We start from the raw sequence: 26,499 nt of genomic DNA on the forward strand, positions 1-26,499 counted from the left end.
CAAGGTAGTGGTGGACGTCCTGAGATAAAAGGGCCTCACTCAGCACAAGTCGCGGCGTGAACCACGACGCTGGTATTATGTGGACCCTGTTGGGTGACGCAAGTCCAGTACGGGGTTCGAACCGGCGCGGGCGTTCCCCGATTGAGAAGCAAGCTGATGTACCTGACCACAGTGGCCTATGGTAAATAAGAGATAATCACTCACCTTTACTGATACAGATCTGCAGCTGTAACAAAGAATTCATCACTTGTCCCAGCAACATCTTCGATATCTCACTAACCACTAAGTTTGATTAGCCGATTTTTATCACATTTAACACACACAAAATTATACAAATGTTAAAACACAACTCCGGGTTTTCATATCGGGAGTGTCATAACCCTGATTAAACGCGGTAAGAACCCGGTATTATGTGTTTTATTTATGATAATAACCTCGTAAACCTCAAACAATGTTATATCTACACAAATATTGTTCCAAAATATGTAGAAAAAACTTTAATTTATTTTAAGAAATTGCCTAGAGCAGTCATGACGCAAAATACACCCACTTAGCTGCTCGTTAGACGAGGATTTTTGGTAGTGTATCTAGAGTATCTACCCACTTATCAGAATGTTAAGCCTCGTCTTCACTAGGCAACATTGACGTCCAAAATATTGTTCAACACAGCCCAACAATGAGTTGGAGAGGCAGTTGAAGAAGTAAATGAAAGTCTTTTTAAAAATCAATATACAGAAATATATTCCATTATAATTGTTATAGACAATTCAAGGGTTGTACACTTGGGATCGGAGACATACTTCAATAACTTTGTACAGCTATAATTACTTAATACAATAACCTTTAGAAATAGTACTTGGGTATTTTGAACTTTAATCTATTTATTACTAAAAATAAATCTCTAGATTGTATCACATTTAGACACTGACGGATGTATATACAAATAGAGTCACATTCGCTAAGGAGATTTTCTAAAAAAGAATCCGAACAGTGTTGTAAATACGTATACATGAAGTTACGAACATAGTGCTTCTATGCTGTTCTGGGAGCAAATAAAAAACATAGAAAACGTTCAGCTGCTTTTCTTCCCGGGCATGTCGTAAAAACCGACAGAGGGATTGTGTCCTCTAACATGATGGATTAATGTTATGGGCGATAGGCTGATCCCTTATCACCATAAGGTTCATCATATCCAGCTTCCGACATCGTATCAACAGTGGCTGCAAGTTGTCTTTGATTACTTGTGGCTCTGCCCACCCCATTACGGATTACGGGCGTGAGTTTATGTATGTATGTATGTACGAACATAGTATAAGTCCGTTCCCTCAAATTAAGTAGTCATGGCTGTTCAAATAAAGTGCAATATCGGTTGTAGTTTCGTTAAACGCCGTAATTTGTGACAAGATGCGCCGCGGACATTTTTTTACAGAGATTGATTGTCTATTTGCTATACGAGGTCTATGCCTTAAGATAAAAAAATAAGACAAAATGTGCAACGAATATTTGCACAAGTTCTTTCTGAATAGTTACTACTAGCGCCATCTAGCGAAGGTGTAATCATAAACAGTTTTCGTGACGGCCAATAGAGGGCGCTGTTTGTCTAAAATCAAATCGCACGCAAATTCATTCGCTCAACTAGAACGCACAAAAAGTAAGACTAGTTGTCTTCAGGGGGGTTAAAAAGTCATATTTAAACTAAGTAAGCATTGTTAAAAAGTGTCAAATAGCAATATTGCTTTTTGATATGAATTTCTTTGTTGTGGCGTTTCTAACCACTTTCTTGTGGCTGCACCAGACTGTATACCGGTATGGATACAAGTACATATTTCTTCTGTATGACGTCATAACTTTTCGGGTAACATACAATTTTAGTACAGATATTAAACAATATTTGTACTAATTAAAGCACATAATAACGGGTTCTTACCGCGTTCACGCGCGTTCGCGTTCGCTCGGGTCGTTACCGGGTTATCGGGAGTCTCATATCCCCATTTAAACGCGGTAAGAACCCGTTATTATGTGCTTTAATTATGATAATAACCGCGTAAACTTAAAACAATATTTGTACTGAAGTGGTATATAATTAATGTACTCGTATTTTGATTAGTACCATGTAGATATTTGATACCGATATGCAGTCCTTGGATTAGGGATCACATTCCGGCGAAGTAGTTAATGCTACTTCAGACAAACCAATACAATAAGTCACATAAAAACGGCTTCACAAGCGTGTGTGTGTGTGTGTAGGTACAAAATACCCAAGCAATTTACAAGTTTACACCGTAATTAGGAATAGTATAGTGCTGATACCAGCGTACAGCTTTTAATTTTATTTTAAGTTATACTTGTCCTTTTCTTGTCCGCTGAATGGGAAAGATTCGGATGATTGACAACTAAATTATTTTAAAATGAGTAAATGAAATATGAAAACCGCTTCGCGTGTGCTGTCAACTTAATCGTGTCGGGTTATATGTTGACGTTAAACTTTAGAAAGGTAAAATCGACGTGTGTTCCATATTTTTTTTTACCTGTCACAAGTCTCTTCCATTTCGGCGGTTAAAATGACAGGTATAACTTAAAATAAAATTAGGTACCTGTTGGAATCAGCACGGTTATAACATTAATTTATAGTGAAATACGCGTATCTGATTGGCTGATTGTAAGTAGTTTGTAACCAATCACAAACAAGTATCTCCTTGTTGTAAACTTTGTTTTATAGTAGAAATCACAGAAGAGGATAGCGCCTAACGTACAACTTACGCGCTGTATTAATGGAACGACTATTTGCAATCAAAACACAGCACAAGTTAGGTTAAAAACTGTCTTTTCCTCCCATCAGGTGTCGCTACTGTTGAGTGTTCTTTAATTTTGACAGTTCCCCATACTGTTTGAGTAAACAAACATATTGTTTCGCTTACATTTTTACAGTAAAACCCTTGTTTTAAGTTTACGCGGTTATTATCATAATTAAAACACATTATAACGGGTTCTCATCAGTCATCCCGTGATCATGGCACTTGCAACAGTGTCGAAATATCGGGAGTCTCATATCCCTGCTCTAAATGCGGTAAGAACCCGTTATCATGTGTTTTAATTAGTATAACCCTTTACGCATTTAACTGCAAATCATAGTGTTATATTTTATTCCCTAAAGATTGGAAAAAAGAAAACTTATTTTCAATCAAAACTGCCTTTTTCTAACTGATGGCTTTTCTTTTTCGTATCTCGTCTTTCAGACGGGATACACATCCACGTTGCTCCACATCATCACCAGCCCATTAACGTCCCCACTGCTGGTGCACGGGCCTTCCCTATGGATGGATAGGGAGATCGGGCCTTAAACCATCACGCGGGCCCAGTGCGGATTGATGGTTATTAACGACTGCTAATGCAGCCGGGGCCAACGGCTTAACGTGCCTTCCGAAGCACGGAGGAGCTCGAGATGATTTTTTTTTTAATAAACAAATTCCATTACGAACGTTGCTCCACATTTTATAGTAATTTATCACGAATTTTAGATGGACACTGTGGAGAACTGTCATAGTTTAGGAACACTCAACAGTGCTGCCACCTACATTTGAGCTTCTAGTTTTACTCTCATTGTCTCAGTGTGGTTTTAGAAACACTAACGCAGTCAAATTCAAATATCTTTATTTTCAGACTATTGTCCTTAGATGTAAGTAACATAAGTACTTCATCTTCTTCTATCGTGTGGGTTGTGAGGTGGATTACCAACCTCATCAACCCTGGTGTCAGGGTTACTATTGAGCCGCCAAAGGATATGGCTCATGTAACGACTACGTACTTACATCAGTAAGTAGTAACTGGGACCAACGGCTTAACATAGTGCTTAATCCCAGTGTTAGTAGACAAATATTTATTTATAAAGAGAAAATGACTCATAAATCACTAATTAGAGCCACCCAGCGGGAGGAGAAATGTGTGCGTGCAGCCTTAACCATCGCGCCATCAATTGCGACTACCAGCGGTCCACCCACTTTATATGATAGGTATTTTTAAAACCACACTGAAATGACCCATAATACACGTATCGTATGGTAAGACTTATTGTGATTTAAAACAACTTCCACAATTTTGCATATCAGCTGATAAAAAAATAGGTACGATTTTTAAAATAAATACTTAAAATTTTATTTTGGTATGAAAGAGATCTTTACACACAATGTCGGATATATGCAAGTCGATAAAGTTATAGATTATTAATATTATAATAAAATAATCACAATCCGAAAGGAGATATATTTTAATAATCAGAGGAAGGAATATTGTGTATAAATAATATGAGTGTTTTGTTTTAATAATCTCCATGCCAAAATGTAGACAGAGAACTTAAGAAACATAATGCTATCTCGCTTCCACTCGAAGCGACATAGCATTATGGAACTCAAGAGTAAAAGAGAAGTACGACTAATATATTAAAGTCACACCACCTTACAAATAAAAAATAATTAAAGCACATAATAACGGGTTCTTACCGCGTTTGAATGGAGATACGAGACTCCCGATATTTCGACACTGTTGCAAGTGCCATGATCACGGGATGACTCATATCCCCATTTAAACGCGGTAAGAACCCGTTATTGGTGCTAATTCCTGTAAATACCATCTAATTTTATTTTAAGTTATATCTGTCATTTTCTTATCCGCCGAAAAGGAAAGGGACGGGTAATCGACAAGCATAAAATAAATGGAACACACGTCAATTTTAAGCACAAATCTAAACCAACCGTCTAGAAATTTTACATCTGTCAATAACCCGTCACAGTTAAGTAGACAGCACGTCAAACGGATTGCATACCAGCGAGGTACCTTTTGATTCGCCCGGGTTATTCATTCATTTACTCATTCTTCCTAAAATTAAGAGCTGTGAATCATCCGTCCCTTTCCTTTTCGACGGATATGAAAATGACGGATATAACTTAAAATAAAATTAGGCGGTGTCTGCAGGAATCGGGGCCATTATATGCTTTAATTATGTTAATAACCGCGTAAACTTAAAACAATGTATAAATAAAAAATAAACCAGGGATGAACGTGGGTTTAAATATTTGACAGCCAAACAAAGTTCAGTCGAATTGTATGATAAAATTGCATAAAATTTTGCTTGGCTGCCAAATACTTAAACCCACGTTCATCCCTGGATTATTATTTTTTTTATTTGTAAAGTGGTTAAGGTCCAAAGTCCTTTTAGAATCCAATTTGTTTAACTATTGTGTCCACAAATCCGGGCCGCAGGAGGACATGGACTGGTAATATCCAGATATTATTAAAACAAATACTCATACTACTTAAGTCAATCACATTACGAAAAAGAATGTCTATAAACATTGGCCCCGATTCCTGGAGACACCGCCTAATTTTATTTTAAGTTATATCCGTCATTTTCATATCCGTCGAAAAGGAAAGGGACGGATGATTCACAGCTCTTAATTTTAGGAAGAATGAGTAAATGAATGTGTCGGGTTATTGACTGATGTAAAATTTTTAGACGGTTGGTTTAGATTTGTGCTTAAAATTGACGTGTGTTCCATAAATTTTATGCTTATCGATTACCCGTCCCTTTCCTTTTCGGCGGATAAGAAAATGACAGATATAACTTAAAATAAAATTAGATGGTATTTACAGGAATTAGCACCATTATCTCCCTAACTTTATACCGTTTCTCACGGGATCCGCTTATGGTTAGGTAAACTATGATGATTTTTCCAGAAGCAACTGCCTGTCTGATCTTCCAAACCGCGAAGGGAAATCCAGCCCAATACAGTCTAGTCAAATAATACAGACCTTAAAAGGATAATAAATCACATACATAACGCAATCTCCATGCACCTAATATTACAGGTAGTGTTGCCTAATTATCGATTGTCAATTAATCGATTATTTACCCCTAAATAATCTAAATATCGATATGCCTTTCGATACTATCGATATTGGGAATTCTACAATTATATCGATTATAATCGATCAATATAAACGACTATATTATCGATTAACATTATCCATATAATCAATATTGCAATATAATATAGTATTGCAATTATTTTATAATGAACGGTATCGATATAATTGTAGAATTTTCAATATCGATAGTATCGATAGGCATATCGATATTTAGGGTATTTAGAGGCTTACAAAATAATCGATTATTAATTGATATACGGTCGATTATCGGGCAACACTAATTACAGGAATAAAAATACGAAACTGCATACATGCCTACAAATTACTTATTGCACTGAGTGAGCAAAGTAGTTATGATAGATATTTTTACACTATAATTAACATAAAAGGACAATGCTCAAAATGTGTGGACGAAAAACCCAAAATCGCCGATCACGACGCCACCTATGCCAATCGATTAGTTATGATTTATTAAATCGTTGAAAGTATGATTCCGTGCTTAGGAGGGCACGTTAAGCCGTTGGTCCCGGCTATTAACCGTAAAAACACCTCCACCAACCCGCAGTGAAGCAGCGTGGTGGAGTATGCTCCATACCCCCTCCGGTTGATTGAGGGGAGGCCTGTGCCCAGCAGTGGGAAGCATACAGGGCGTTAATGACATCGCAACGATAAAAAAACCAATAATAATGAATACTTTTTTTTAAAGAACATCTAGGGCCCTGTGCCGAGGTTTTTCTTGCAGCTTCTATTCCCCGGCTATACTGGTTGTGAGAAGCTGCAGTAGTTTTAGGCGGATGAGATGTTCGTTATGTAAAAATTAACGATTCAAAGTGTAACTATATTACCTACTGAATAAAGAGATTTATGAATTTGAATTTACTGAGGGGGGTGATTCAGACCATGATTCGAAGTTGATATCAAATGGAATTTTCCGTCGTCATACTTTTGCGATGGAAAATTCCACTTGATATCAACTCCAAATCTTGGTCTGAATCATCCTCAGTATTCGTTACGATGTCACTAACACTCTGTATAGGCTGTTTATGTGTGTATTTATTATTACAACTACTTTCAGGTTGATCGATTATCATTTTTGGGTTTTTTGAGTGTAGTCCTTTAAAACGATTAAATCAGTTGTGTTACGTACAATACAACACAAATAATACTATACAGGGCCAAGATAGATCTATTTTATAAAGCTACAGGCTTGATTATATCACAAGATTAATTATTACACCGAAATATGCACAAATCGAAATGTTCAACTGGGACAACGATCGTATTATAAAACTTTCCACGTCATTCATTGCTTCTTTGGTATCGCGCGATTACAACTAGCACTTGTGTTACTACGCAATGAACGGTGGGTAAATCGATATAGCGGTCCAGACAGAAATGAGTTGGTCCGGCCGCTTCACACGCCGACGTGAATTAACATGCGACATGCGGACTCGTATAATTTATGTGCTGAGGGCATATCTCCCTTGTTTCTATAATCTGTAAGTGTAATGTGCGGTCACGAGTACTAATATGTGTATACACATTAAAAAGTTAATGTATACACTACAACACACACTAAACACACTAAGTATACACTTTGCAACCATGTCACATTAACTTTTTTGACAAATTAAACCGTAAGTCTTATTAAATGTCAAATATAATAGTGTGACAGGGTTCTAAATTCATTGACATTCAGAATTTGTCTTTCAACTGTTTTAAGACAGTAGTTAAACAAAAACTTTACAAAAAAGGTTATTATAAAGTTAGTGATTATTTATTTAGAAGATATGAATGCATGGGATTAACTGTCTCAGAACTGATATTAGGCAGCTAAATTACTCATTTGTATACCAATATTTTATGTTTATTTTTATTTTTTTAAAGAACGTCTAGGGCCCTGTGCCGAGGTTTTTCTTGCAGCTTCTTTTCCCCCGGCTATACAGAGTATACAGGTTGTGAGAAGCTGCAGTAGTTTTAGGCGGATGAGACGTTCGTTATGTAAAAATTGACGATTCAAAGTGTAACTATGTTACCAACTGAATAAAAATATTTTTGAATTTGAATTTGAATAAAGTGTGTACATGATATTGCTCATGACTGTACTGACATACTGTAAAGAAACAGATTCACAATCGCTAAGGATTTTGTCTAAAAACGTTGGAACCGTTTTGTAAATACATATATATTAAATTATGTAGGTACTATAAGTTCATTCCATCAAATTAAGATGTTACGTTTGTTAAAATAAAGAACAGTATTGGTTGTATTTTGATGAACAAACATTTCGGAAGTGTGTTATTTTTGATGAGAAGTATACGAGTATAATATAGCATTTTATAATTTCACCTTGCAGCGTTATAAAATATATCTAATCTATTGAAAACTGGCCAGCATTCAATTCCTTCCTATCATTAAAATACAGTTTTATTACTTTGTAATAAGACTCTCGCTCGTATCAATACTAATTGCATCAAATTGCGTCTAAATATAATAAGGACAGTAAGATTCATTTCTTTGCTATTTTTAAACTAAAGTTGTAAATATGAACAAATAAGCGGACGTGTGCCGACTACCGATTTCACCGACTAGCCGACTAGTCGGTCCCAGAAAGCCGACTAATCGGCTCAATATTCAGTTTGAACTGTCAAGGCAAAGACCGTTTCAGTTTATAGTACGCTTTTTTGCCAACTAGTGGGCTTTCTCGACTAGTCAGCACATGTCTTCAAATAAGTTACATCCTATAAAGTTCTCACTACCATTACATTGTACCCTCATACACTGATGGACTTTACCTATAGACAATATTCTGATTGACATGAACTGATGGTTTTGAAAATCTTAGGAAGGTAAAACTAATCTCAGCTGAGACTGCCCTCAAGACCATGCTCAAGCCCTGTTTTTATATAAGAAATGTCACATTGACATGATCTTGAGGGCAGTCTCAAAACTGAGATTAGTTTATTAATGCTACACATAGTGTGACAATGCTACCGATTCTAATATACCACAATGCAATTTTAAATTGAGAACTTTGAAAAATCGTGTCCTCCTTCTCTTACGACAAGTGCACGAAAGAGAAAGAGAGAGTTTTAGAACTGTTCTACTAAAATAAAACTAAATTTGTACCTGGTAGTGTCGGCACCATTATACAGCGTGTTGGTGACACCTTAACGAAAAAAAAAATAGAACTTCTATTTAATTGTACTAAAAATTATGGTTGGTGATTTTCTTGTCGGAAATATTTAATTAAGATTTTGAGCTTTTGCTGCGCCGCGATGTAAATCGAACAACGCGAATAGTCGTTAGACTATGTACGTAGGTACGTGCAATGTTGTTGGTACATTGATGATTTTTAATAATTTGTCACTTTTATTTTAAATTTGGGTTCTATGCAGCTTAAAGCACAATTTCTAATGAATTTTCCGACAGGAAATTCCACTTGGTATAAACAAACTGAAAATAATTGAATTATCGCCTAAAGTTTTCGTTACGGTGTCACTAGCACCCTGTATGCCTTTTTATTTACGTAGGAATGTTTGTTTTTTATATTGTAATTTTCATATCTTCAGCGCACTGTACAAGAGACGAATAAGGGTACAAAATCTTAACTAACCTCAAATTTCGCAATGGCGTTTCTTCGCAAAAGGGCCACGCAAAAACATTTTACAAACTCCTAAAGAAAGCTTGTCATTCGTATCTAATTTGGGTACGTTAGTTCGAAGGGCCAACAAGAGAAAAAAATGTGCCGAATCTAATACGAGGCTTAGTAAAAAAATTATCAATTCTGGCACTTTTTCTGGCCGGCACTTTGACTTAGTGCCCAAAATGATTGTTTATCTATGCACATATCTATGGTCATTGGAACTATTTATTTGTGTCTTTCCGTACTTATTATATCTAATACATCTACCTATGGTATAATAGAACAACGTATGCTCAAAATGACAGCTAACATTTTAAGGTTAGTCGCGCTGACGTCACGACTAACGTTTTTAATTTACTTTGCAAGGCTTTGAACTTTTAGTAAAAAAAATACTTACAGTTTTAATTAATTTTATATATGTGTCATGTGATAGTAATTAAGTACGTTAATCAGTAATTCGCTTAACTTTCAATACTAAAATTTATATCCTTGGAATGTTGGAGATGCCAATTTAATGGTAACACTCACTCATTACGTCATCAGATAGCTAGCAATGGCAGGTTTTCATAGGATTGAGCATACCTTGTTTTATTATACCATGTATCTACCTACATAATATTACATAATATAATAACGTAGAATAAATATTTAATAGGGTCACTAAAGTGGAAAATGTAATTATGTCCTAATTTATATTATTACAATATAGGCGTAGTCTTCTTTTGGTGGACACTTTAAACTATACTGATTCAGATGAGATCTGAAATGAGAAATTATATGTCAGTATTTCATACTCGTATTTGGATTATAAAAACAAAAAGAGAGGAGGGAGATAGAAAAGGAGAAACTAATCCGATGATATCAGTGCACAGTCTAAATTGCTCATCTTAGAATCACCCCAGACTCTTTACACAAAACACTCATTCATATCGTGTGTCGCCTTCCGCTGGATAGTCCGCGCTCCCTCTTACATTTAAACTAAAGTAAAACCCAGAGGGGGTGAGGTAAATCTAGCTCGGCGCTACGATACGAATTGGTGCGGGACGAAGTTACCGTTCTATACGCACTATTATTCTTTATTCTATTTTAGGATGTCGAACTTTATTTTATAAAGGGTTTTTTTTAAAGAGTGACATGATTCACCATTTTTAAGCTGTCGATTCTCCGTGCCGTGATTACTACGTCTAACTCACCGAGCACTGATAGTGAGCTACACACTCATAGATACACTCATACATGCACTCACACATACACTCATACATGCACTCACACATACACTCATACATGCACTCATAAATACACTCATACATTTACTCATACATACACTCATACATACACTCATGCATACACTGATACATACACTCATACACACACTCACACATACACTCAAACATACACTCACACATACACTCACCCATACACTCACACATACACTCTTATATACACTCCTACATACTTTCATACATAACTCATAATGCAGCAAGTTTATCTATGATAATTAAGTTGAATAAATGATTTTGATTTCTGACCCATACATACACTCATAAATACATAAAGTATTACCACTTATCCAGCAGCGAGAGCCGCAGCGCCTCGTCGAGCGCCCTCTGCTCGCTAGCCAGCTGCTGTTCGATGCGAGCTTGTTCGCGAGCGCTGATGGCGAGCGCCTCTGCTAGCTCGCGCTCCGCCTCCGTCTCGGGGTCCTCGGGCTCCGGCGGCGGCAGCGACATCGCGGCGAGAGACGCCTCTATCGCTCTGTGGGGACACTAGCTGTCAGACTACTTGTGATCTAGCTTATATTACTAATAATTGGCTGGTCGGTATCCTATATATTTTTATATGTACTATAATGTTTAAAGTAGCTGATGGTTTTCCGAAAAATAAATAAATTAATTAATTAATTATACATTTCTAGCGGTCGACTTCGCACGTGTAGACGTTTATTTTAAGAGTAAATTTCAGTGGAGCTCCGTAATTTTTTCTAGAGCTAAATATAGCCTATGTTACTCAGGGATAATGTAATCTAATGACTTTTTTGAAATCGGTTAATTAGTTATTTAGTTTGTTCATTACAAACAAAAATACAAATCCCCTATATAATATTAGTTAGTGTTACCCGATAATCGACTGCATATCGGTTAATCGACAATCGAGTATTCGGCAACGCTAATATTAGTAAAGATGTAGATAAATTATTCATTTAGTATGTAATATAGTTAATAACAAATACTCTCTACCGCCGCGTTATAGTAAAAACGTCGTAAGCGCCTTTTTGAAAAATTACATTCGGATGTGATTTTTGGTAACAAAACCTCGATATAGACACGCTTGTTTCAATCCAGGTTATTTGTACCCGGAATGAAATTACTTGGGTAGTGGACTACGTTCAAGATAAATTATGAAATTCTGATTTACTAAATAAAGACACATCTAAAACTAACGAAAAACATTTTATTTTTTCTATTTAACTTTTTTATGAATTTTAAACAAGTAAAACGTAATAATAAGTTAGACATTTTATCACGTTTTTCTATGATGCCACAGTGTGCTTTTTCAAACAAATTCCATGGTGATTTCGTGTTTTGACGTTTAGTAAAAAGTAACTGATTTGACTAGTTGGAAACTAGACTATTGAAAGAAATCGAGGCTTTGTTGAAGAAAATCACATTAACATAAGCTCAATATATCCCAATTGGAGTAGTCAGGGATACAGTCGTGAGCAATATCATGTACCCACTTTAGAACCCTGTCGCACTATCATATTTGACATTTGATGAGACTTACGGTTTAATTTGTCAAAAAAGTTAATGTGACATGGTTTCAAAAAGTATACATATTAGTACTCGTGATCGTACATCCATCGCAAGATGAACTAAGTATCCACACCTCACCGAGTTTTCTATCAGACCAACGTGATAGAAAAATATAAAGGCGCTTACCTAGTTATCACTAAGGCGACGATATATTGTGTCAATATACCGCTTGAGCGAAGTTAAAAAAACAACGAAAATGTCAACAGAAAGAATGTTGAAAAATAAACCTGGGATCATGAAAATTCCTACTAGCAAGAAAATATTGAAACAAAATTCCATAGCGTCTTTTGTGAAATAATAAAACTGTGTACAGCTAGCATTAAAATCTCGCTGAACGTCTGTGAAAACATAATTTTTCATTTCAAATTCTAATTCAAAATATTTATTACATATAGTTCATATTATGTAAGTAACAGAACGCTTAACCTAGTATTAGTAACAGGTTCGAAAGACGACAACATCATAAGCTACATAAGCTATATGGAACTGCGTGCAATCGCACCCAGCGGTTCAGCAGCGGCGAGTCGTAGAAAATATCTCTATACATTGACGTTATCGTATACGCGCACCTGTGTGTGTGACATCTGACGCTCATACGACTGAAGGTTATAGTAAGATCGAGGGGGGGTGAGGTAAACCTAGCTCAGCCGCTGGTGGGGAGCGGAGAGTTGCCGTTCCACAGCTAGTATTATTGTACGTTATGGGCGCAGTGCGACTGACCTCTGCAGCTGGCGCTCCTCGTGCGCCAGCAGCTGCGGCTCGTGGTCGCGGCGCGGCTGCGGCGTGCTGGGCCGCGCGCCCCGCAGCGCCTCCCACACGTCCACCTGCGCACACGCTTGTCATATTACACGTTGTAAAATACAATAGCTGAAATTGTTGTATACTCCTTCTTCATGTAGATTTACTCTTTATTATACACATTTAATACATGACTAATGACAAAAAACAAAATAGGTACAATAGGTGGACTTATATCTAAAAGAGATCTCTTCCAGCCAACCCCGCATGCCGTGAGAGGGCAACAACAGTGGGAAGGCACAAAGTGTACAAAAACAAAAAAATAGTATATAAATACATAGTACATACAAATAATTACGGCACCATCAAAGCAAGAGCGATATGTCTTGCTTCGTTTTCGACAAATAGAATCTAACTCGCATTATTCTTCGTAGCTATTTTATATAATTGTAATACTCTTAGGCTTTATTTTCCAATACATTTGTTTTCAGATTTATGTTGTTCCATTTCCAATTTTTGTAACTGTCATATTTTATTACCTCGTAACTTTTTTAAACCAGAAGATAATATGTAACGAAACTAACACGGATTTAGTTCCATACTTATTGTCGCGGACGCCGTGCTAGAGCGAGACGGCGCCGCTAGAAAGGGACGGAGCGAGGAAGTACTATTAGAGCGAGACGTCACTAGTGTTAGAGTAGGAAGGCAAATGTAGATAACACTCAATGCCGAGCTAGTTGTGAACCCAAAAACAGTACTTAAGGTGGGCCGAATAAACACGTTGCGCCGCTTCACGAGCTCTACCCAGAGAGCTCGTCCAGTGAGGTCCCTACCTCCAAGCCACAGACAGGCCATCGCAGCAACTAAGCCGCAGAAAGGCCACCCAGTACCGTGAAGGTACATCAACCCGCGCCAACAAGGCACCCCAACCCCGGCTGGTAGCAACCAGCCGCGCCAGCAGCTTCTGCAGGGGCTCCAAGAGCCCGGAAGACTCCCCGCGCCACTAGAGGGCGCGTGAGAAGGTTTTCAGTGCGAATAAACACGCTTGGAATTCGAAAGAGTTTTCATTTGACCCAAGACCCTGATCCCGAACATGCAGTCAACAATTTATCTTTTGTTACTTAAGGTTTAAATTCATGACGTACCTGGTCATCGTGAGTGCCTGCTTCCATGAGGCTCTGCTGGATGGCGTACTGGAGCAGACCTTCTTCGTCGTCGGCGCACACGCGAGCGTCCGCGCCGCCGGCCGCGCGATACCTGCGTGAAACTACAGTATATACACTCGCTACTTTATCGCACTCGCACACATTAACGTTATTTTTTTTTTGACGTGACTTATTGTACAGTCATGAGCTATGTATTGTACCCACTTTAGGACTCTGTCGCACTAACATATTTGACATTTAGTGATACTTACAGTTCATGTTGTCAAAAAAGTTACACTTATTTTCAAGAAGTATAAACTGAACTGTGATATTCGGACGCACTAGCAAGGCAGGACAACCTAGCTCCGTAGAGAATTAGATAAAATTGCAGTGGTCACCCATGACCCAATCTGGGTCATGACCCCAGTGACCAGAGGATCCCCCTTGGATCCGCCCATGCCTGGAAGAGATTGCTACTTTGCAATAAAGCCTCTTTCTATTTCTATTTTGTTTTGTATTTTCTGTTACCTGTTTGTGCAATAAAGTATTTGTTATGTAATTTTATATTTTAGCCAAGACATAGTGCGCCAATTGTGTCGGTCACAAACTTATTTTTATGATATTTGCCAGTTGTAATAGCAATGTCGTACTTCACTTGCGCTTAGTGCAAGAAAGATAATAGCCACGCACCGGACACACCATACAAAAATCACATTCTTACCGTGTGCTGCTTTACCACGTAAGTGCGAGCGAGATAATTGGCGCGCGCCTTACTCTTTAGCGGCTCACAGCAATTTACACTAAAGTAAAAACCAGAGGGAGTGAGATACATCTAGCTTGGCGATACGAATTACTGCGGGATAGAGTTACCGTTCTATACGCAGCATTATTCTTTATTCTATGACATAGAGCTAGTTTTAGAATTGTCAAACTACACGTAAAATTAAGTTCGGTCTGCCAGAATCGACACAAGTATTTATTATTACATAATATATATAGTATAGTCCGTTCAAGAATGATCTTCATAAAAGGTAAACAAACCTGTTACTACAAAGAATGTTCGAATTTCACCTAAACTACGCAAAGTATTCTTCTAATAACATCCGTAGCGCGCAATAGATGTATGATTTCTTAGCTCAATGCGAAATTAATGTAAAATAATTATTAAAAACACATTTTTTCACGTAAAAACAAAAATCAAACAAAAACTCACAAAAAAGTTGACATCATAAATTCTTGTTAATCTGTGGCTTGCTGTCAATTTGCAGTCAGAATAACGAGTCAGTTCCGTGAATAACTTAAGTGAGTGTACTGTACTTAATAAGCCGACTTGAGCAGAAAAAATGACTTTCAAGTGAGTTAGTGTAACCACAAACAAACATACAATATATCTTTTAATATATCATACAAAAGATTCAAACAACCCAAGAGAGTCAGTTCATTTTGATAAAATAACTTGAGCTAAAATCAATTCAGCACTTCAGTAGTATGCAGTTTGACACAGATAAAAAATATCGGCAGCCATATTTGTTTACCTTTTATGAAGATCATTCTTGAACGGACTTTAATGTAAATATTGTTTACAGAAGTATTTGTTTATAGCAATGAGGGACTTTCCAGGATACGTTGCCAAAAAAATATAGATGGCGTTCTACAGAGTTGCCTGCGTTAAACCTTCTTATTTACTTATGAGGAGCTCAGTGGCGCAACGGTTAACGCGCTCGGTCTGCGATTGTTGAAGTTAAGCAACTTTCACAAAGACCGGTCATAGGATGGGTGACCACAAAAAAAGTTTTCATCTCGAGCTCCTTCGTGCTTCGGAAAGCACGTTAAGCCGTTGGTCCCAGCTGCATTATCAGTCGTTAATAACCATCAATCCGCACTGGGCCCGCGTGGTGGTTTAAGGCCCGATCTCCCTATCCATTCATAGGGATGGCCCGTGCCCCAGCAGTGGGGACGTTAATGTGCTGGTGGACATGAGCCATGTCAGGGACCTTTGGCGGCTCAGTAGTAACCCTAGCACCAGGTTTGATGGGATCGGTAATCCACCTCACAACCCGATAGAAGAAGAATAGAACAAAAAAAACATTTCGAAAAGGAAACGCGTGCTTCAATTTCATGGTTGACTTTTACAAGATAGTTGTTAAGGGATCTAATCCTTGAAATGTTCGTCGCTATGTTAACTACATCTTAGGACTTCGTATCAACACTGGCTGCAAGTTGTCTTTGATTACTTGTGGCCCTGCCCACCCTATTAGGGATTACGGGCTCGAGTTTATGTATGTATTATGTAAAAACGGCCATCATATCACTCTATGATGCGGCACTCCGCTAGTTTAGATAAAGCTGGTTCACTACTTAGCCGGGTAAAGTACTCACCCTCGTCCGATAGCGAAGCAAGCATCGTCGACGACACACGAGAGCCGGTCTCCCTCCTGTATACACTCGATGTGCTGCACGGGCGTGTCTGTCGCGAAGATGTTGCCAAACGTTATCCGCGCGTTCAGCACGTGGAAGAGAGGGATTTCTGGAAATATTGAATAGGAATTTCATTCCGCGGTCTTATTCCACTCAGATTACGCCTTGGCACATTAGATGTAATATTACACACGGTGCTGCTCGCCAGTTCTGTTACTTGAACTTGGCTTGACACGCTCCCATGTGTCTAGATATGAGTATTTGTATAATATCGTTTAACTTAAGATTGACGGCGAAATCTACATAAATGGAAAGGTCTGTAGTCAAGACTTATAGATTTATCGTTAGTGTTGATGAAACATTATGTATCTGGAAAGACCTATCGTTGAAAGTGAAGTAGACGAAAGTTCCTGACAAACAAAATATAAAATATGTCTATGTGAAAGACTGCTGGAAACGGAAATATAGGAACCATCCTGTCGACTAGTCCAATGGCGAATCCGTCATAGGAAGAAAGACTTCGGATTCAATTGATTTGGCCCATGTGATTTAACTAGAAACTTTCGCTTTATACAAACTCTCAATTAAATGAAAGAGATTCAACAGCTAAACATGTGAACTTACCAATTTTGACAGGGAATCCGGCGGGCAGTTGCATTTGCACGAAGTCCTTCAGCTTGGCGAAATGTGGTGATGATATCGCGGCCATCAGGTCGAGGATTGGCATTATCTGCTCTTGTAGCTGTGGAAAAGTAAAGTCACAACTTTACGAGGTTGCAAACTATTTTCGAATTCCGTAGGCTTCAGAAAACGTAACATTGGTGTTAGTTCCCTAGGAGTGTGCACATTGAGTCAACTTGGCCGAACCGTGTGCAGTCGTCAGTATTCTCGAATTCTAATCAAGATTTTTTAAATTTCGTATTTATGCTTCATAAAATTCAAATTTGCAAGCACAATATAGAACTGAAAATATTTAAAAAAAGACACGAAATTGTTCAATAATCCGACAGAAAATGCCAAGTGATATCAATTATGGTCTGAATCAACCCCCAAAGTTTCCGTTACGGTGTCACCGATACCTTGTATTTTATGTACCAACCTCTAGGGGGTAGTCCTCACAGAGCCACAGCGTAGCCTTGAACTTCTGCACCTTGGTGGCGATCTCTTTGGGCCGGCCGATGTCGCGCTCCAGTGGGGACTCCGAGAAGTACTGCTCCCACGTTACAGGTTCTAACTCTAACTCTTCTTTGGATTCTTTGGATCTACTGCTGCGAGGTGAGTCTTCTTGCTGAAATTATATTATAATATAGACTAATCCGTCCAAAAGTTATCCCATTCCAAATATTGACAACCTTGCATATAATAGTAATGCTACATCAAGAGTTGTCATACCACCATCAAGAGTTAATTTGGGAAATCGCTTCATTTGCAAAAATCCAGTAGTAATACTGTATTTATGGGAAAACCTGGAGGATTTCTCGTAGCAGCTCGAAAGCGCGTTATAGAAACCAGCTTCACAGCTTCAGTCGTAGCTCATTCATAGGATCCATAGTCATCTAGACCAATGAGGAAAAAACACATACCCAAGGAATGTGTATTCGGAAATACCTATTACTTGCTGGTTATCCCTTCATATTGGAAGGTCAGATTGGGTATCGCTTCTGAAATAAACCGGATCTGTTAAATCTTCAGAGGAGTTAGGGTTCCCTGTAAAAATTGGATAACGCTAGAAAGATTACTTACTGTTTCCGTGGGTGTGGTTGGTGGATCATCGTGATCCCGGTCAGCTATGGCCAGCAGCCCTGCTAGAGGTGCGCGGGGTTCCGGCCTCCTCTCCCCGCGCGGCAGGTGTTCGGAGCGCGTCATGGAGACCAGCTCCACGTTGTTAGCCCCGAAGACTTTGCACTCGTAGCCGTTTACATTCTCTGTCTTGTCTTGGCGCCAGCCCCAGATGCCGCTTTTGTTTCTAATTCAAATTCAAAAATATCTTTATTCAGTAGGTAACATAGTTACACTTTGAATCGTCAATTTTTACATAACGAACGTCTCATCCGCCTAAAACTACTGCAGCTTCTCACAACCTGTATTTGTTTTTGTATTTGTTTTCTGTTGGGAGATGGGTTGTTGAAAAAGTGGGTCAGTAAATAATGACTAAGTTCCAGTCTAAGAAGTCTGATGAGTAGACTGGGGAGAAAGATTTGCATTGATGGCTCGGTTTCACATAATGTGTATCCGGACAAGCATCGTAGGTTTAAGGTGATTAGACTACTGGAACATCTCCATAGGTCAAGGTCGGTGTGACTACTACGTACGCAACAAATGTTCTACAGCTGGCGCGATAATACAATATTGACTGAAGTCATCTATGGGGTTTCGTCGCAGCGTACTTAGAAATTAATGGTGCGGTAAGTGTAATCGTGAAGGTCGTCTTCAATTCGAAAAAGTCAACATCGCAGCTATGTGGCTAAAAAGACATAACATAAGCTCACGACTATACCCAATTGGGGTAGTCCGAGGTACAACCCTCGCAAGATGTACTAAGTACCCCACACCTCACGTAACTTTCTGTTAGACCAATAGGTGGTGAGCCGTATCGCCGTCTATAATGGTCGAGCCAACTGTGTTACTGAAAACTGCACTTAGGATAAATTAATAACTCATTGGTGCAAGTCCGGGACCAGGATTCAAACCGGCGCCCTCCGTTTGAGAAGCAGGTTTCTGTTAGACCAACGTGATAGTGGTGGCAGTCACCTCTCGAAGCATATCTTGTCGGTGTCGAGGTAGTTGATGGCGAGCGGCTGCGCGAGGCGCGCGTCCAGCACGTGCGGCGGCGGCGCGGGCGGCGCGCGGGCCGCGGCCGGCGCCGGCTCCAGGTACTCGCACCACATGGTGCCCAGCTCGTGGTCCAGCTCCACCAGGCTGGCCGACCGCCCTGCGGACCGCAACTTGCTTCAATACTTTAACAATACGCTGCCTTCACACGGGTTGTAGATGAAGCGGAAGAGGCAACAAGGTGAGTGATACACACAAAGTGACATTACAGCACTGTATTGCAGATCTCACAGTTGGTAAAGTAGTCGATTTGGGAAGTAGTCGTTTTGGGAGAGTGACATGTCGTCAATTTAGGAACTTGACATTTTGAGACTTAACAGTTTAAAATGCTGTCCTTTTGGGCAGTGGAAATGGTCCTAATAAAACTAAAGGGGCTGAACAGGCCCCTACACTCTGTATGTCTAGGTCTGTCGTGTCGTGAGCAGTATTTGAGCTTTACATTACACAATTAAGAATCCCGTTCACGTTTCCCAGCGGTATATGGTGGGCCCAACTAGTTCAGCTGCTAGTTCCGCCCATATCAAACAGATGGCGCACAGCCTTCAATACAGAACGTATAGAACGATAACTTTCCGCTCCCCACCATCGGCTGGGCTAGGTTTACCTCACCCCCGCTCTGGTTTACTTTAGTCTTCTAACGTGAGGGCTATTTACCTTGTCCCCTAAAGATATAAGTCCTGTCGCCGCGCTGCCAGCGATTGTTCTCGAAGCCGACGAGTGTGGTGTCCACGCGGACGTTGCCCCCGCGCTTGTACACCTTGTACGTGTCGAACGGACACATTCGTGATACTAGCGGCACTGAAATACATAAAGTATTGGCTAAAAATCAAGAGCCAGCATCGTCTAGTGGTGAGTGTTCGGCTCTAGAGCACAAACGTAGAATAGGCAAGATTTGAATAGGTACGGGTAACGGGACGTGCTAAAAATATGTGCTCAATAGGATATAGATGACTGATCAGTGATGGGCCTTTAGGCGAGACCAGAGTAACGGCCTCCGTGGTCTAGTGGTTGACCGTTAGGCTCACGAGCTCGGGAGGCCACGGTTTCAAATCCCTAAGACATTTCTCAGTGCGCTTAAGTTTTAAATTTATGTATGATTTTTAAGAGTTGACGGTGTCGCGCCGCTGATGTAGAAACTATTTTCATCATTCAAAAAAGTGCAGTTCGCGCTATTTATAATCTGCGTTGTCGGGACTCTTTAAGGGAGCTGTTTAAAGAAATAAATATACTGACGGTCGCAAGTCAATATATTTATGAATACATTATGTATGTGCGTAAAAATGTATCTCTCCTTCCGAGAAACTGTGAAAGGCATACTTACAATACAAGGAATAAAAATAAAATTGTTGTTCAAAATTCTAGATTAAGTAAATTAAATTCATCTTTTTTGGGGTTATGTATACGTTTTTACAATAAAATACCAGATAATATTTTAAATTTGTCAGAGAATAAATTTAAAGCTCACGTGAAGCTTACTTTATGTAAAAAAGCTCATTATAAGATTAATGATTACCTAAATGATAATAAAAATGTCTGGTATTGAATGTGTTCCTCTAGTTATTAAATAACTTGTAATGTACCCTCATTGATTTAAAAGATGTGTTGCTGTTGCAGTTTCTTGTCATTTCTTCTCCTCAGCCATAACACCTTGTGAAATGACGTAAATTCAAAAATGTTACATTGACCTTCAACAAGTTTATCCATAATAATTACGTTGAATAAATGATTCTGATTCTGATTCTGTGTCTCAAATATTAAATAAATAAAATACCCCAACTGGTGAATTCCCACTTCATCTCGACGTAGAAGTCCGGCGCGAGGCTGAGCCTCCTCAGCAGGTCGGGGATGCCGCCCGAGCGGACCACGTGACGCTGGTAGTCACGCGTCGACAACACCAGCGACAGTAGCTCCACGTTGCCAGTCGCTGTGGCTTCTTGTACCGCTGTGAAGAACAGATGCATGAATACAACGTAACATACATACATGTACTCACGACCATATCCCAAAGGTAGGCAGAGGTACATGAGATGAACAAAGTACCCACGCTGCACCGAGCTTTCTGTATATAAACAGATACACACTATGCATGAATATACGAAAACAAGAATGAGATATGTTCTCTTTTTAATTTGCTAAACTCAATAATAACCCGGAAAGTTTGGCGTGATCGTGGCGTCGGTGATCGCACTTACGTCTCACACGAAAGAACAAAGATTTTTTAGAAGAAAAAGTGTCATAAGCTTTGGAGTTTGTGGAAGGAAACCTCTTAAGTAATCACTCTTACAGTCCTATTGGAAGAAATTCTGTTAGAAATAACTTGCGAAGAAAAGAGACATTCTTGTTGTCATATTGTCTTTCTGTATTATCCTGTCGACAATAAATTATTCAAATAAATATATAAAAAAAAAGAAATTAGGTTGGCTACAAAGTCAACTACAGTATGCACAATGGGCTACCTTAGAGCCTAAATGTGAAAAACTGCGCCAGATACCATAACATCATACTAGAACAATCAACTCACCAGTCCATCCATCCTTTTCACAGTTAACATCTGCACCAGCATCTATTAGAGCACGCACCGATTCAACATGACCTAATGTGACGGCCAACAGCAGTGGGGTGCGGCCTCTAGTGTCCTTAGTCTCAAGTTCCTCTGGTGTATACTGGAAAAGATATTGAATATATTTTTATCGTCAATTATTACATTCAGAAATCAGAAATCAGAATCATTTATTCAACGTAATTATCATGGATAAACTTGTTGAAGGTCAATGTAACATTTTTGAATTTACGTCATTTCGCAAGGTGTTATGGCTGAGGAGAAGAAATGACAAGAAACTGCAACAGCAACACATCTTTTAAAAACCAATGAGGATATACATTACAAGTTATTTAATAACTAGAGGAACACATTCAATACCAGACATTTTTATCATTTAGGTAGTCATTAATCTTATAATAAGCTTTTTTACATAAAGTAAGCTTCACGTGAGCTTTAAATTTATTTTCTGACAAATTTAAAATATTATCTGGTATTTTATTGTAAAAATACATAAGCTCGCGACTATATCACAGTTGGGGTCAGAGGTACATCCGTAGCAAGATGAACTAAGTACCCACGCCTCACTGAGCTTTCTGTTAGACCAACGTAATAGTTGGTGATCCGTATCGCCGTCTATAATGGTCGAGCCAACTGTGTTAGTGAAAACTGCACATGAAATCTTCAATTATCAATTATTCTGATTCTTATTTATGTTTAACAATTACATCTTTTGTTTTAAGCTTATTTGCCGTGCAAAATCTACCAAGTCGAATCCTTTTTAGGCAGATCTAAATAAACCTAACCTATTTAAACCTTACTGAAAATTCTCATAAATACACAGCATACATGCCAAGAGAAAATTTCGCCTCTATGAAATAATATTGTGGAGTCAAATTAGTTACTATTGACTAAACTTCAAAACCATAAATTACTATGAGTATTACATGGAATTTGTTTAAAAACGTACACAGTGTTGTCATAGAAAAATGTGATAAAATATCGAACTTAATGTTTTTTTAATTATAATTAGTAAATAAATTATAATTAGTAAGTAAATAAATACACAAAAAATATATATTTTTATAGTTTTGTACTTGTAATATTTTAGTAATCAACAATTCATAATTGTAACTAACACTTTAATTTTTAATATTTAATTTGATTGTTAACTAACCTAGCAAGTAAGTACATTTTTACTAACAAATTAAATAATTGTTAATTAATTGTTGTTGTTATTAATTTTTATTATTGTTAAATTAATTGTTATTGTTGTTAATTGTTTGTTGTATAATTCATTGTTAACAATTATTATTATTATGTGTATAAATTATGTGGTGTATACTTGTATTGTTCGAAATAAATGATTGTGAAATGAATAATTTTTTTAGAGCTTAGGAAACTAACAAATTGTCGCATTTTTACAGAACATGCCCAAATACCTCTTAAAACCCAATCCTATTTAAGGGTCAGTTGGAACTAATGTGAACTACCACACAAATAATTTGGCAAGTGGACAGCAACCTTCACAAACCTTGTAAGGCTTCAAACAATGGGATTATTTTAGTATCATAACATCAACTGTTTGGCTTCATTGATTATTCAATACCGACATTCTTAGTGTCTAACTAACTTATATATATATAACTTAAAAGATAAAATCTGTTTTTGTCACATATTTATATACAGGACAAGATATATAGAACTCTTTCTGACGACTTCTTTTCAGCCACCTATCACATTTGTCTAACAGAAAACTGCTTCTCAATTGGCAAGTGCCGGTTCAAACCCCGGTACCAGACATGCACCAGTGAGTTATTAATTTATCTTAAGTGCAGTTTTCAGTAACACAGTTGGCTCGACCTTTATAGATGGCAGTACGGCTCACCACCTATTGATCTAACAGAAAGTTCAGTGAGGTGTGGGAACTTAGTTCATCTTGCAATGGATGTACCTCTGACCATCCCAATTTGTATATAGTCATAAGCTTATGGTATTTTATGTCATATTTGAAACTACTTGCTGTAGAACAACCACAATATTGATGCTATAAAGTTTTTTTATTTTTATATATCAAATTCTCAAGAAAAAAAAAAGCTTTTAGGTTGTATACAGAAAGCCAAAATTAAATGAAGATTTTTGAAAAATAACACTATTATTACATACATACATACATAAACTCACGCCCGTAATCCCTAATGGGGTGGGCAGAGCCACAAGTAATCAAAGACAACTTGCAGCCACTGTTGATACGATGTCGTAAGCTGAATATGATGAACCTTATGGTGATAAGGGATCAGCCTATCGCCCATAACATTAGTCCATCATGTTAGATGACACAATCCCTCTGTCGGTAACACTATTATTATTTATCAGAATAATGCTTTTTTCTGAAAACAAGTAGACTGCAAGTAACAAAAACTTATAAACTTGTAAGTAACAAAAAGTGATTAAACATTCCTTCCTTCTTTTACTTTAAATGACAAACTCTGATGCATAGGTATACCTACCTACTTGTGGCATATTTTGGCCACAGCACACCCCAGACACTGCATACAAAAATCTCTTTACCATGTGGGCTCTCCCCCTTACTCTTTAGTGGCTTATGACAATTTAAGACTTTAGTAAGAACCAGAGGGGACGAAGTCAGTGCCCAATATGGATTGATCCAGAGTGGAGTCTTCATTCTATACATAGTATTTATTCTTTATTCTATGGCCCTAGTGAGTATGGCAAAATGCATTAGTTCAGAGATAAGTTACAAAAGTACTAAGGGAAAAAGGTTTTCAATACAATGTTGATAACATATTCTGATAAGCAGGATATCAATCAAAGCATAGCCTGTCTGATTGTACTTTATTTGATAAGGAGACGTAATGTTTTATGTATACATATACCTACAAAAGTATATTATCCTCTATATTATATGAATGTCTCTCCTAGACTTGCGATTTAAAAATGAATGTGTTTTATTGTATTTATTAAGACAAATATTATTACTCCTTCCATTAGAATACCCATAAATGACTCATTATCTGAAGTAATATCACACTTGGCGCGTTTTAGGGCGTAAATATGAGTCATAAATTACTATGATGATAATATATGAAGGTTTCAAGACATAAATTAAAGATTTAAAAGGAAAACTTAAGTCTCTTTTTTAAGTCAAACTTAAAGAACCTCCGACCCTTGCAGGCGAGATATTAAACAGAAAAAAGGTGAATTATATACCTTGTTATTTTCAAAACAGTTCCTCAACTCCTCGTGCTCATTATTCCACACCAACCAGTGAATTGGAAAGCGGCGAGCAACTTCTTCAGCAGTCATAGCCATTGCATCAAAACATCTGTTATTCTTACACAATAACACACCAATACGCTATAACACACAAAGAACCCGTTATATAAGTACAATTTAATCTTTTCCCAAGAGAATTATTTGAAAATACAATGAAAATCTGCACCGATACGCTATCCACAAATGTCATCGGCCGATGATGAGTTTTTTATTTTCACTTTCAGTTTCTCGCTATGGATATTTGGTAATTCAGCCAAAAGAGAAAAATCTCTTTCGCTTACTTTATAAACGTAAACTATAATGTCATTAACTTAAAGTAGGTCCTTGTTCTGGCTAGAGTACCTACCTAGGGGCTTTTTGGCGGGAGGCGGGAACGGGACAGTTGCTTTCTTCATTGAATAATCTAAATAATTAATACGAAGTGGTGTTTTGTGGTTAATGATCGCATTAAGTTAGTCGGAAGACATTCGCGAGTGTTATTATATTGGAGTATTCAATAAACAAAGTGTATCTGCCTATTTTCGCTTCGTGTCAGGAAGCCGCTTCATAACTCAAAAGTTTATGCGGACTTTTGAGTTAATTCGTTTGGGGTTCGGAGTAGGAATCTACTCCGAGGGTGGGGGCTTAGGTTTCATCATCATCACCTTTCATCATTTCATTAATCATCAAGAAAAAAAATACGTCAGACATGGCTGTATGGGCATAGTTCCCTTTGCCTTACCCTTCGGGGAAAACCAAACCAAAAAAAAAAAAAGTACCTACCTAGTTCGTAGGTACTTCGGCTTTTCGGCGGGAAACGGGAACGGGACAGTTGCTTTCTTCATTGAGTAATCTAAATAATTAATACGAAGTGGTGTTTTGTGGTTAATGATCGCATTAAGTTAGTCGGAAGACATTCGCGAGTGTTATTATATTGGAGTATTCAATAAACAAAGTGTATCTGCCTATTTTCGCTTCGTGTCGGGAAGCCGCTTCATAACTCAAAAGTTTATGCGGACTTTTGAGTTAATTCGTTTGGGGTTCGGAGTAGGAGTCTACTCCGAGGGTGGGGGCTTAGGTTTCATCATCATCACCTTTCATCATTTCATTAATCATCAAGAAAAAAAAATACGTAAGACATGGCTGTATGGGCATAGTTCCCTTTGCCTT

General features: G+C 38.0%; 1 protein-coding gene across 2 annotated transcripts; it reads right to left on the minus strand.

Moving 5' to 3' along the window:
* Positions 1–714: 714 nt before the first annotated feature.
* Positions 715–25,532, minus strand: LOC126371712 (ankyrin repeat domain-containing protein 13D). Of its 2 annotated transcripts, XM_050017038.1 has the most exons (13): positions 25,285–25,532; positions 22,036–22,177; positions 21,286–21,456; positions 20,169–20,312; positions 19,434–19,614; positions 18,426–18,648; positions 17,782–17,970; positions 17,307–17,424; positions 16,644–16,791; positions 14,265–14,376; positions 13,102–13,205; positions 11,132–11,323; positions 715–10,328 (listed from the first exon to the last, which is right to left on the minus strand). In XM_050017038.1, coding segments are annotated over exons 1-13 (1,827 nt in total). In that variant the 5' UTR covers positions 25,387–25,532; the 3' UTR covers positions 715–10,327. The 2 variants fall into 2 exon arrangements, 1 of the variants encoding a protein (XP_049872995.1); XR_007567066.1 differs by lacking the exon at positions 715–10,328 and having other exon boundaries at positions 11,299–11,323; positions 14,265–14,386.
* Positions 25,533–26,499: the final 967 nt, after the last annotated feature.

The sequence above is a fragment of the Pectinophora gossypiella genome, chromosome 13, assembly GCF_024362695.1.
Source record: "Pectinophora gossypiella chromosome 13, ilPecGoss1.1, whole genome shotgun sequence".
NCBI lineage: Eukaryota > Metazoa > Arthropoda > Insecta > Lepidoptera > Gelechiidae > Pectinophora > Pectinophora gossypiella.

What these genes read in the sequence shown, in the direction of transcription:
- LOC126371712 (XM_050017038.1), bottom strand. Translation starts at nt 25,386, where the DNA reads ATGGCTATGACTGCTGAAGAAGTTGCTCGCCGCTTTCCAATTCACTGG. An exon ending in GTGGGAATTCACCAGTTGGG is followed by an intron (nt 20,313 to 21,285) that starts GTATTTTATTTA and finishes TATGTATTTCAG; the next exon opens with TGCCGCTAGTATCACGAATG. An exon ending in GAGGAGCGCCAGCTGCAGAG is followed by an intron (nt 11,324 to 13,101) that starts GTCAGTCGCACT and finishes GTGTCCCCACAG; the next exon opens with AGCGATAGAGGCGTCTCTCG.